This window comes from Lissotriton vulgaris, chromosome 2_1 (genome assembly GCF_964263255.1).
Source record: "Lissotriton vulgaris chromosome 2_1, aLisVul1.2, whole genome shotgun sequence".
NCBI lineage: Eukaryota > Metazoa > Chordata > Amphibia > Caudata > Salamandridae > Lissotriton > Lissotriton vulgaris.
Window position 1 is genome coordinate 186,526,415 of NC_141687.1, and position 12,217 is coordinate 186,538,631.

The window sequence follows — 12,217 nt, forward strand, 5'->3', positions numbered from 1 at the left end:
CACACATGTACCACTTTACCTGTTGTAAAAGTGACAAGGGCTCTCATAAATATGCCTGAACTGTTGTTTTCCCAGTCTCTCATTACCCTAATTTTGCTGAAAAGAGATTGCTTGGGTAGAAATCAATTCTTATTAGTAAACTCAACCCTAACCACTGCGTTAACTTCTGAATCCTGAGTTTGTGGTTTCCCAGACCGTGCACTCTTAAAACAATGTCTACTAGTATGGATGACATGTGAATCCTACACCTTATAGTTCCCTTTGTTTTATGTAACATTTTCTATACACTGATTGGAACATGTGTGCTTTATTGTCCCTGACATGTGTGTGATGTAAAATGCTCTGACACCCTACACTGGTATGAGAGATTCTATAAAACCTATAAAATACATGTCAGAGGGCCTATGGAGAGATGAAGGGCACTGTTGGAGGGCGATAGTGACAGAATCTGCGAAGAACCCTAAGAAAGATTGCTGTATCCTGGTACAAAGTAAGATTATAATTTACTATGCCTTAAAAAAGTATATATTTGAATATATATTGAACAATGTGTTGTAGAATGCACCTTTTATTGCCAATTTTTTCCACACTTTTTGGGGGGTAACCTTCCCCAAACAAAATGCCATTATAGTGGTTAGGCTCGCTCGCTGTGCTCTATGCACCGTACAGCGGCCGGTCTGACAAAATTTGCATGGGCTGCTTTGGGTTCCCAGTCCGGCCATGCCTACATAACTCTGACTTATTTTGAATGAATGACCAGCCATGGAGTGTGGCAGCAGAGGAGGCTGCTGTGGTGGTGTTATCTGGTGATGGTCTTTAGCCTCTGATTCTGGGGCATACATGGTTGGACTGCTGAGTTACAGACCCGCTGCCAACCAACGCTCTCTGGAGGTTCTCGCTCACAAGAGGAGAATGGAGGTTGGTGCAGTGCTAACGTCGAGTCAGACGTAGAAACTCTGATGTTGCACACACACTAACATGCCACAGTGAAAGCCCCAACCCCTGCTCCAACAACCATCCATCGCCTGACCTTTCCAATACCTTGTGTGCGTCTAAGGCATGCTGCCCACTCTTGAGACTGTAGCCTGTTCAACTCACAGCCCTTCTTGCAGCGGGGAAGGGTGATACTGCCAATGCTACTGCTGCATACCTCCTCCATGGCTCCCTGTATCCAAAAGAGTTCCTAATCCACACAGGGTGCACTGAAGTGAGTGGCATCTGCCATACCATGGGGAGACTAAGGGAGACGGTGGGGGTGTGGTGCCCATAGGAGAACGGTCCTTTGATTTATTCCTGGTCACCAAGCTTAATGTTCACAAAAGATACATCAAAGTGCACAAGCCATGTTTGGCTCTAATGTGCTAATGCATGCAAACATCAATTGTGCCTGCCTGTGTTTGCATGCATTAGCAGATTAAAACCAGATCTGTTGGCTTTGCTAGTGCTTGTTAACTCTGCAATGGGAAGTCTAGAGCACTTCCTCTGAGCTAACGGGCCACTTTCTGTCTATACCCTGCCAGCTACAAGCCTAGAACGTTCCACAAAAAGCACAGTCCAGTTCTTTATTCCCAAAGCCGAAACAGTGGAGCTCTACCCCCAAGCTAAGAGTGAGCACCTCTTGGTAGCCCCCAAATCTAAACCTCTAAGTTAAAGCTATGGCTCTCATCTGAAACACTACAACTCCACGTCCTGAACTCAACCTGCCAGCTAAAGGCGCACACACTAACAGCTCCACACTTGGAACTCTGTCCTAAAACTAAAGATACAGGGCCAGATGTAGGTAAAATAGATTTACCGATTTTTAATTACCGAATTTTACCGATTCCGTAATTAAAAATCGGTAAATCTAAGGGGTGGATATGTAGGTATTCCAGATGTGCTGGAATACCGATTCGGAAGAATTCGGTATTTACCGAATCGGTAAATACCGAATCGGTAATGCCCATTCATCCCTATGGGCTTTGAAGCCCATAGGAATGAATGGGCATTACCGATTCGGTATTTACCGAATCGGTAAATACCGATTTTCACAATGGTGCAGGGGGTGTACCTTTGACACCCACTGGCACCCCCTAAAACAGGCTTGGGTGCCATGTGGCAGGTATACATGCCCTAAGGGCAGGTCTGCCTGTCACATGGCATAGGTGTGCATGCACACATGTGCATGCACACCGGAATCGGTATTTTACCATCAAATTGGATTTGATGGTAAAATACCGATTCGGTAAGGCCTCTGGGACTCTGAAGAGTCCCACCTACATCTGGGTCCCTCAGAATCGGTAAAATTACCGAATTTTTATTTTACCAAATCAGTAAAATTACTGAATCTGTAATTTTACCGATTCGGTAAAATAATGCCCCCTACATACCTGTCACCCATTTACCGATCGGTAACGGCCAAAATCGGCCGTTACCGCTCGGTAAATGGCCTCAAACGGCCACCTACATCTGGCCCACAATCCCACAACTTCATACTTTTAACTCTTCTAATCTGAAGATGCAGCCATTCTCTATAACACTTGTAGCTATACCTCTGGCCGAAAGGTTGCGCTGCACTCCATCATCCACAACTCCAGTCCTCACGCTCCACTAGAATCTTTACAAATGCGCCACTGCCTAACTCAGCCTCTAGGATGCGACTGTGGAACCTTATGCTTTTGTGCACTCCTCTATGACGACACCTGGGGACACGGGCAGCCTCTTTCTCCTGTGGCATAAGATAAGAGACATGTTAAAACTGGTGTTTGCTGTAATAATTAAAACGCCCTCTCTGTCGACCCTCGCTGGCAACTTTTTCACTCCAAGGTTATCGGCTAGCTATCTCAGTAGGCCATAAACGGCCTGCAACACCCACAAAGCCTTGCACACGTCCTCCCCTCGCTCTCTGGCGAATAAAGTGACATTTTCTGGAGGCTTGAGACCTTTCTTAGAATGCGGCTAAGTTCCTGCTTGAGCCCCCCTCCTTCAAAAGGGAAAAATCAATGGCCCAATCGTTCTCAGGTAATGCGGTGAGAATCTGGAACTCTCTTCCTCCATTACTCTGTACCACCACCTCCATCCAGATCTTCAAAGCTGACCTCAAATCTCTTCTATTCCAAAGACACTTTCAGAACTAATTCCTTCGTTCTCAGACTCCGCCAGGAAGTTCGTTAGTCATTGGAAATTTGTAAGAAAAATGTTGTACAATCCTTTTTTCTGCGTTTGATATTGTGTCCTTGCCTTCTATGTTTTTCCCTACCTCCTCTTGCCTGCTGTTTTTAATACTGTGTCCTGCTAATTTTGTAACGTTTTATTTTGTAACATTTCTCTCATGTAACGTAACTGGTTCTATTGTACAGCGCTCTCCCACCTTCAGGTAAAGTCCGTCTTTATAAAATGTCATTAAATAAATAAATTTGCCGCCTGGCAGCGGCAGACACCGGAGAGGGAGTGAGGGGTGCCGGCGATTCCAGCTTTCACCGCCCCGCGACAACCATAGGTAAGAGCGAGGGCGTAATAGGTCGCCGCCCGAGGCGGATCACCACCCCTCCCATTGCTACGCCACTGTTTCTAAGTGAGTTAAATGCAGGACAGGTCATGAGTTAAAATCCCAGAAAGACGACTCAGCCTCCCATGCACATAAAGACAGCAGATTGAGTTCTATTTACTAGGGTAATAGCAACGCCTGTTACTGACAGATCTTAGAAAACGTAGAAAAACTGTATTAGGGCAACATAAAATCCTGCTTCTCTTTATGACCTTCATTAATTCCTTACAGGAAACCACCTTCATGAGTAAAGCACACAATCGATTAAACAAGGGGGGTTCTGTGGCCTCCTTGTCTTTCACAGCCCCACTGTCCCATAACACTGCCCACCCACACCTCTGTAGACTGTGGAAGAAGAGATCTCTGTCGAACAGACCCCACCCTGCCCGACATATTCCCTCATTTTATAACTCTGAGGGTCCCTGCACTGCAGGCGCACTTTCCCCACACACGCGCCCTTGTTGTAGAGCAGCCCAACAGAAAGCAGCTCTCTGCGGTCCCCTGCTCTGCCGAATCCCTCTGCCCACAGCTCTGATCTGTTCCACAGGACCCCTTTCCACAGGGGTGTAACACAAGCACAGGCAGCGGCTGCGGGGCAGGGGGACCCCCAACCCCTCAGGGAGCCCCCATTCAGTGCATTCTGAATATTTGTGAGATTGCAGAGGCTGGGGGCCCCTTATCACCTTCTGCAAGGGCGCCCCATCATTTTGCATTACTCCACTGCCTTGCTCCACATCTCTCTGGACTGCTGGCTGACATTCCTGCTAGCCGTAGCCTGTTGTCCCCCTGACCTGTTCTACTCGCGCCCCATGCTCCAGAAAAGGGGGGGCCAATCGGCCCCCACGCATGCATGGCGGGGCCCGGCCCCTCCCATATCCCGTTCCCTTCGTGGTGGCTTGCCCCCGCCCCCTCGCCCCGGAAGTAGTTGTGCACTTCCGGGCCGAGGGGTTAAGAGCCTGGGGAGCGCGGGTAGCGGCCTCTTTGTGTCCGCGCTCCCCAGGCTCGCTCCTCGCCCCACCGTGGGGCTGTTTAATTTTCCCCACCCTCCATCCCCTTGGTTAGCGGAATTGGGGTAAAGACAATGGTAGGTATACTGTCTAGCGATGTCCAGGATCATAGGAAAGGAATGCTTGCTGCCTTAGGCCTTTTTTCCCCGTTACAGGTGAAATGTGCATATGTATATGCTTTGTGCTTTGCTGTGGTTTTTTAACTAATTCTTTCCTTAGGCTTTTTTCCCGTTTACAGGAAAATGTACATATGTAGATGTGTTGTGCTTTGCTGTGGTTTTTAACTAATTTTCTCCTTAGGCCTTTTTTCCCTCTTAGATAGCAATGTCGTATTTATTATGTGGGTTTGGCGGTAAGGTCATAATCGGTGAGCAGCATTTTAAGGTCCTTAGGGGGGGGCGGGCCCATTCATGAAAGGGCCGCCCGTCGGGAGGGATTGGTCTCTCCCAGAACTTCAGGGGCAGGATATGATATCCATTACTTAGAAGGGTGCAGGGGAGGGAGTCCACGCTTTCCTCAGGCTGGTAGCCATCCCTCACAGACACTATGACGTCATCAAGGTGCGCAAGTGTGGGCCCTCCTGTTATGGTTTAATGGAGTTCAGAGCGCACGTGGGTGAAACGTGCCCTGGGTTGCGCATGCGCCATCTCGAACGTGAGAGCGTAGCTGTAAAGGATCTGACACCGGTTAGCGACCTTGCCGTCCGACTTAATTATTAGAATGCATTTAATTTTCAGGATGTTTAGATTAGGTTAGGAAACACGCTGTACTAGATATTTGTTAAGGTTAGCCCATCATACAATGTCAAAATGGATGTTAAATCTAATGTTCTGAAATGTGCATTTAATAATTGTCAAAATGTTTATTTTATTAAAATTTTCATTTTATTTCATATTTTAATAAATACGGCCAGGGGGTCCCTGACCCCCTGCCTTCCAAAGACCCATGTCTTGACTTGTTGAATTAAGTAATGCATTTTGTGTAGTAAGGAGGGGGGTGGCCGGTAGTCCCAGACCATGACAGCTCCATGGACCCCTGGCCTGGGATTCCAGATACCTGCAGTTTTGAAGGATGCCCGAGGTCCTTGCAAGGGACCCCCATGGGAGGGCAAACCCCGTAGTAGGGCGCAGGGAACCAAGGACAGCCCGAGGGAGGGGGCGGGGAGGCGGGGTCACGCTAGGTCAGGCCACCCCCCCCCTTTTTCCTGGGAGGTTATAGGTGAGCTCCTCCCTCCCGGCATCCTCTTTGCTGCTGCGTGGTGAAGGTTGTGGGGGGGGGGGGGGCAGGGGGGGGCGAGGTGTACCGATGCAGCTACTAAGTATTATGTTGTGTTGTATTGTAGCATTGATATAGCGCTTACTGCCCCCATGTGGGACGCTGGAGCACTTGCTTACAAGAGCAGCATGTTACACTGACTGAGTAGGGCGTGCGGATGGAAGGATACTGTCTTTGCTTTGATCCTGTGTGTGAAATGTTTCCATGACGTGCGTGATGACCACCGAAGGCTGGTTGTCGTCTTATCGAACGCAGTGTGATGGATGATGAAGTGTGTGTCTCTTTGACCTGTTTTACTCGAGCCCCTTGCTCCACAGCTCCATGGACCCCTGGCCTGCGGATTCCAGATGCCAGTGGTTTAGTGTTGTATTGTGTTATATTGCAGCATTTATATAGCGCTTACTACCCCTATGTGGGGCGCTGAAGTACCTGCTTGCATTAGTAGCACACTACACTTTGGAAAGTGTGCCATCGGAAAGATTTTTTTTGTTCCAATGTGGGTAAATGTTTCCATGTCCTGCGTGATGACCACAAGGTGCCGCTATCATGTTATGGAAAGCAGCGTGTTGCAGTGTGATGGATGATGAAGTGTGTGTCTCCCTGACCTTTTCTACAGAAACTCCCTGCTTTACAGGTCCATGGGCCACTGACCCACGCGATTCCTGCTATGCATAGATATTTGTTCCCCTAACTTGATCTACAGGAACTCCATGCTCCGCAGCTCTGTGGACCCCTGTCCTGCGTATTCCAGATATCCGTGGTTTAGTATTGTATTTTTTTTATATTGCAGCATTTTTATAGCACTTACTTCCCATATGTGGGACGCTGAAGTACTTGCTTAAATTAGCAACATGCTAAACTGTGTAGGGTGTGCAGTTGGAAGGACACTGTCTTTGTGTTGATCTTATTTGTGAAGTGTTTCCAGGTCATGCATAACCTGTTCTAGAGGGGCGCCATTGCCCACAGCTCTATGGACCCCTGGTTTATGAAATTTCCGATACCCGTTGCTTGGTGTCCCCGTGACCTGTTCAACAGAAGCCCCCCTGCTCCACAGCCTTATGGACCACTGGCTTACAGGATTCCCGCTACATGTGACTTGGTATCTCCCTGATCTGTTCTACAACAGCTCTATGCTCCACAGCGTTATGGGCCCTGCCCTCCTGTTCCAAATATTGCACCGACCTATACCTGTCCTACAACCTGTTCTAGAGTTCGGAGGCTTCCTGTCCACACAGCTCCACCCACAGCTCTCCGCCCCTTTCCTGCACAAGCTGCATGGCCCACAGTTCTGACCCCCCTGTTCTTTGAGACTTCTCTTTCAGACAAGCCTAAATGTCTCAGTTCTCCATCAAAACTGCCCTGTAGATTATACAGACTTTTCCAAACAAGGTCCTAGACGGCAGAGCTATCGTTCAGATCACACAGATTTTTTGCCCTCAATCTTTAGAGAGCTCGGTCTCGTCGGAAAGGTGTTAAGTGCTCTGTGCTTTGATTGCAGAGCTATGTTTTGAGATACATAGATGATCCCAAGACAGCAGCCCTGTCCATCGACTAATACTGATACAACAGAGCAACCACTGGATATTGTTAAATAAATGTCAAATAACGAAAAAGATATAATGGGACATGTCTGTCGTACAGCCTAAATACTGATGAGGCAAAAACAACAAGTGATGGACCGAATGTGGATCAATGTCACACACTCCCCCAGTCGAAAGATCTGGGCCCAAATCCATCGTTTTTTTGCACTCCACACCACCCTGGGTTAGACAATGGCGATATGCAAATCAGCTCTGACCCTGTTGCCCCATGGGAACAGTCCAGTCCGAACTACAAAAGCCATGTCCTTCCCAGAACGGAATCAAGCATCCGAGGACCGGACCGGTTTCGAGGTAACACCTCTCATCAGCCCGGCTAGCTTGACTCCAAGTGGTGTGGAGTGCCTGGGACCCACGTCTGGGCATCCCCAGCGCACTTAGGGCGGCAACTGCAAAAACAACAAGTGATGGACCGAATGTGGATCAATGTCACACACTCCCCCAGTCGAAAGATCTGGGCCCAAATCCATCGTTTTTTTGCACTCCACACCACCCTGGGTAACACCTCTCATCAGCCCGGCTAGCTTGACTTACCTCGAAACCGGTCCGGTCCTCGGATGCTTGATTCCGTTCTGGGAAGGACATGGCTTTTGTAGTTCGGACTGGACTGTTCCCATGGGGCACAGGGTCAGAGCTGATTTGCATATCGCCATTGTCTAACCCAGGGTGGTGTGGAGTGCAAAAAAACGATGGATTAGGACCCAGATCTTTTGACTGGGTTGAATGTGTGACATTGATCCACATTCGGTCCATCACCTGTTGTTTTTGCAATTCCGCTATAAGTGTACTGGGGATGCCCAGACGTGGGTCCCAGGCACTCCACACCACTGGAGTCAAGCTAGCCGGGCTGATGAGAGGTGTTACCTCGAAACCGGTCCGGTCCTCGGATGCTTGATTCCGTTCTGGGAAGGACATGGCTTTTGTAGTTCGGACTGGACTGTTCCCATGGGGCACAGGGTCAGAGCTGATTTGCATATCGCCATTGTCTAACCCAGGGTGGTGTGGAGTGCAAAAAAACGATGGATTAGGACCCAGATCTTTTGACTGGGTTGAATGTGTGACATTGATCCACATTCGGTCCATCACCTGTTGTTTTTGCAATTCCGCTATAAGTGTACTGGGGATGCCCAGACGTGGGTCCCAGGCACTCCACACCACTGGAGTCAAGCTAGCCGGGCTGATGAGAGGTGTTACCTCGAAACCGGTCCGGTCCTCGGATGCTTGATTCCGTTCTGGGAAGGACATGGCTTTTGTAGTTCGGACTGGACTGTTCCCATGGGGCACAGGGTCAGAGCTGATTTGCATATCGCCATTGTCTAACCCAGGGTGGTGTGGAGTGCAAAAAAATGATGGATTAGGACCCAGATCTTTTGACTGGGTTGAATGTGTGACATTGATCCACATTCGGTCCATCACCTGTTGTTTTTGCAATTCCGCTATAAGTGTACTGGGGATGCCCAGACGTGGGTCCCAGGCACTCCACACCACTGGAGTCAAGCTAGCCGGGCTGATGAGAGGTGTTACCTCGAAACCGGTCCGGTCCTCGGATGCTTGATTCCGTTCTGGGAAGGACATGGCTTTTGTAGTTCGGACTGGACTGTTCCCATGGGGCACAGGGTCAGAGCTGATTTGCATATCGCCATTGTCTAACCCAGGGTGGTGTGGAGTGCAAAAAAACGATGGATTAGGACCCAGATCTTTTGACTGGGTTGAATGTGTGACATTGATCCACATTCGGTCCATCACCTGTTGTTTTTGCAATTCCGCTATAAGTGTACTGGGGATGCCCAGACGTGGGTCCCAGGCACTCCACACCACTGGAGTCAAGCTAGCCGGGCTGATGAGAGGTGTTACCTCGAAACCGGTCCGGTCCTCGGATGCTTGATTCCGTTCTGGGAAGGACATGGCTTTTGTAGTTCGGACTGGACTGTTCCCATGGGGCACAGGGTCAGAGCTGATTTGCATATCGCCATTGTCTAACCCAGGGTGGTGTGGAGTGCAAAAAAACGATGGATTAGGACCCAGATCTTTTGACTGGGTTGAATGTGTGACATTGATCCACATTCGGTCCATCACCTGTTGTTTTTGCAATTCCGCTATAAGTGTACTGGGGATGCCCAGACGTGGGTCCCAGGCACTCCACACCACTGGAGTCAAGCTAGCCGGGCTGATGAGAGGTGTTACCTCGAAACCGGTCCGGTCCTCGGATGCTTGATTCCGTTCTGGGAAGGACATGGCTTTTGTAGTTCGGACTGGACTGTTCCCATGGGGCACAGGGTCAGAGCTGATTTGCATATCGCCATTGTCTAACCCAGGGTGGTGTGGAGTGCAAAAAAACGATGGATTAGGACCCAGATCTTTTGACTGGGTTGAATGTGTGACATTGATCCACATTCGGTCCATCACCTGTTGTTTTTGCAATTCCGCTATAAGTGTACTGGGGATGCCCAGACGTGGGTCCCAGGCACTCCACACCACTGGAGTCAAGCTAGCCGGGCTGATGAGAGGTGTTACCTCGAAACCGGTCCGGTCCTCGGATGCTTGATTCCGTTCTGGGAAGGACATGGCTTTTGTAGTTCGGACTGGACTGTTCCCATGGGGCACAGGGTCAGAGCTGATTTGCATATCGCCATTGTCTAACCCAGGGTGGTGTGGAGTGCAAAAAAACGATGGATTAGGACCCAGATCTTTTGACTGGGTTGAATGTGTGACATTGATCCACATTCGGTCCATCACCTGTTGTTTTTGCAATTCCGCTATAAGTGTACTGGGGATGCCCAGACGTGGGTCCCAGGCACTCCACACCACTGGAGTCAAGCTAGCCGGGCTGATGAGAGGTGTTACCTCGAAACCGGTCCGGTCCTCGGATGCTTGATTCCGTTCTGGGAAGGACATGGCTTTTGTAGTTCGGACTGGACTGTTCCCATGGGGCACAGGGTCAGAGCTGATTTGCATATCGCCATTGTCTAACCCAGGGTGGTGTGGAGTGCAAAAAAACGATGGATTAGGACCCAGATCTTTTGACTGGGTTGAATGTGTGACATTGATCCACATTCGGTCCATCACCTGTTGTTTTTGTAAATACTGATGAGGGACACAGGCTTTTGTAGAGGTGTCTTACACATGCCAGGTATGCCTGCTGATGGAGGTAGGCGCATCCTGAGACAGCCGAACTATCCACTCAAGTTGGATGCCCATTTAGGCAACCCAGACAATTCTGGCAATGAGTCCGCAAGGGTACAGAAAAGGTGTCCGTCAAGGTATAGAAATGGTCTCCATCAAGGTACAGAAAAGGTTTCCTGAAGGCAGAGAGATATTTTAGATAGATCTTTCTGCAGCATAGCTATCCCATACAGGCAGGACATTTATGCACAAACTTTAAACACCAAAATTACTATACATTCTGTTTTTGATTTGGATAAACTTCAGAAGCTATAGAAACCTCCCTCTCTACCCATGGAGGATATGCGACTGTGAACTTACTTGGTGCAGCCAGGACCTCGCAGCAGATACCAACAAGGAGTAGAGCGGCGAGGGTAGCCAGGGAGACCTTCATAGTGGGTCTGGGTGCAGGCGGTGGTCTCTGATAGCACCAGGACAAGAGCTCTCCGGGTCACCTTACGCTCAGTGAGGCGGTGTCCAACTCCTACCTTGTCTCTATGTACCTTGTGTAGGTAGCAGACGTTGAGGAGAAGTGACACTTGCTTTCTGGAGCAAATGACTTCTGTCGTTAAGGGATAGGTAGAGAGCAACAGACCAAGCACAGGAAGTGGCGAACGTGCAAAACACACTCTAGCTATTCGTCTGAGCTCCATTTGTGGTTCTCAACGGGGCTGGGTGGAAGTAACATATGCAGACAGGATGTCAACAGCCCCATGGCTTCTTTGAGTGTTTGGTGGGTGGCCAGTCTATGCACACAAAGGGCGTAGAATGCACCATGGAGATATCACAAGTCAATCGATTTATCTGAAGACCTATTAGGAGAACTACTCCTAGGTTACTGTCCTCTGGATCAATACAAATAGATCACCTACACCCAAACCCTGTATGAAGGTCAAGCCAGTAGTCATAGATAGATCATTTATTGATTTGAATAATATCTCCGTCAACCTACAAAAACGATACATATCTGTCTAAAGTGTAATATTGCCCTTCAGTGCTATTGACGGAGTCCAGAGGTGTAATAATCTTCAGGAAGATAAAAGGTTAAGAAGAGTCAACATATCTCCGAAATGTAACATTAGCAGCACGATAGACTATATCAGTGGTGTGCTAATACAATTAATATCTTTTAATTTAAAAAGCATGAAAATAAAGCATGTTTATTAAAGGCAGCCCTTTAAATACGCTAGTATTCTGTCTGGGCGCCTCCATAGAAGAGCACAGATAAGATATGAGTCATTAGGTGGGGTTTCCGTGGGGGCTTTTGTGTGGGTGGTGTAAAAGCATGTTTTGTCTGCAGGAGTGAGAGGTGTGTTAGGTTCGGTTTGAGATGTACAGTGAACAGTGGACGGTTCCGGCATGAAGTGGGTATTTATCATGGGTACACTGTTAGTAGAATAATGACGATGAATTGAGTTTCAGAGAATTTTGATTATTCAAATGTATTTTTCTTCTGAGAGAACGAAGAGGGTAGTTGACGGAGAAGGTGATAGCACACAGAGGAAATCGTTTTCTATAAACCTTTAAGTTTGAAAGGAATTTATTAAATGAGAAGATTGCAATAAAACAGGATACAATATAATAGCGATACATAATAAAAAGCAATCAAATGCATCAATAGTGCAGCGGGGAGAAGGAAGAAAAAGAAA

At 48.3% G+C, this 12,217-nt stretch overlaps 1 protein-coding gene across 1 annotated transcript in view; it reads right to left on the bottom strand.

The window, feature by feature from the left end:
* Positions 1-11,228, bottom strand: part of LOC147729806 (C-C motif chemokine 5-like) — an 84,847-nt gene extending 73,619 nt beyond the window's left edge. The window contains exon 1 of the mRNA XM_086954711.1: positions 10,890-11,228. Within this exon, the coding sequence (XP_086810837.1) occupies positions 10,890-10,962 (73 nt within the window). The 5' untranslated portion in view covers positions 10,963-11,228. The remainder of the gene's footprint in view (positions 1-10,889) is intronic.
* Positions 11,229-12,217: the final 989 nt, after the last annotated feature.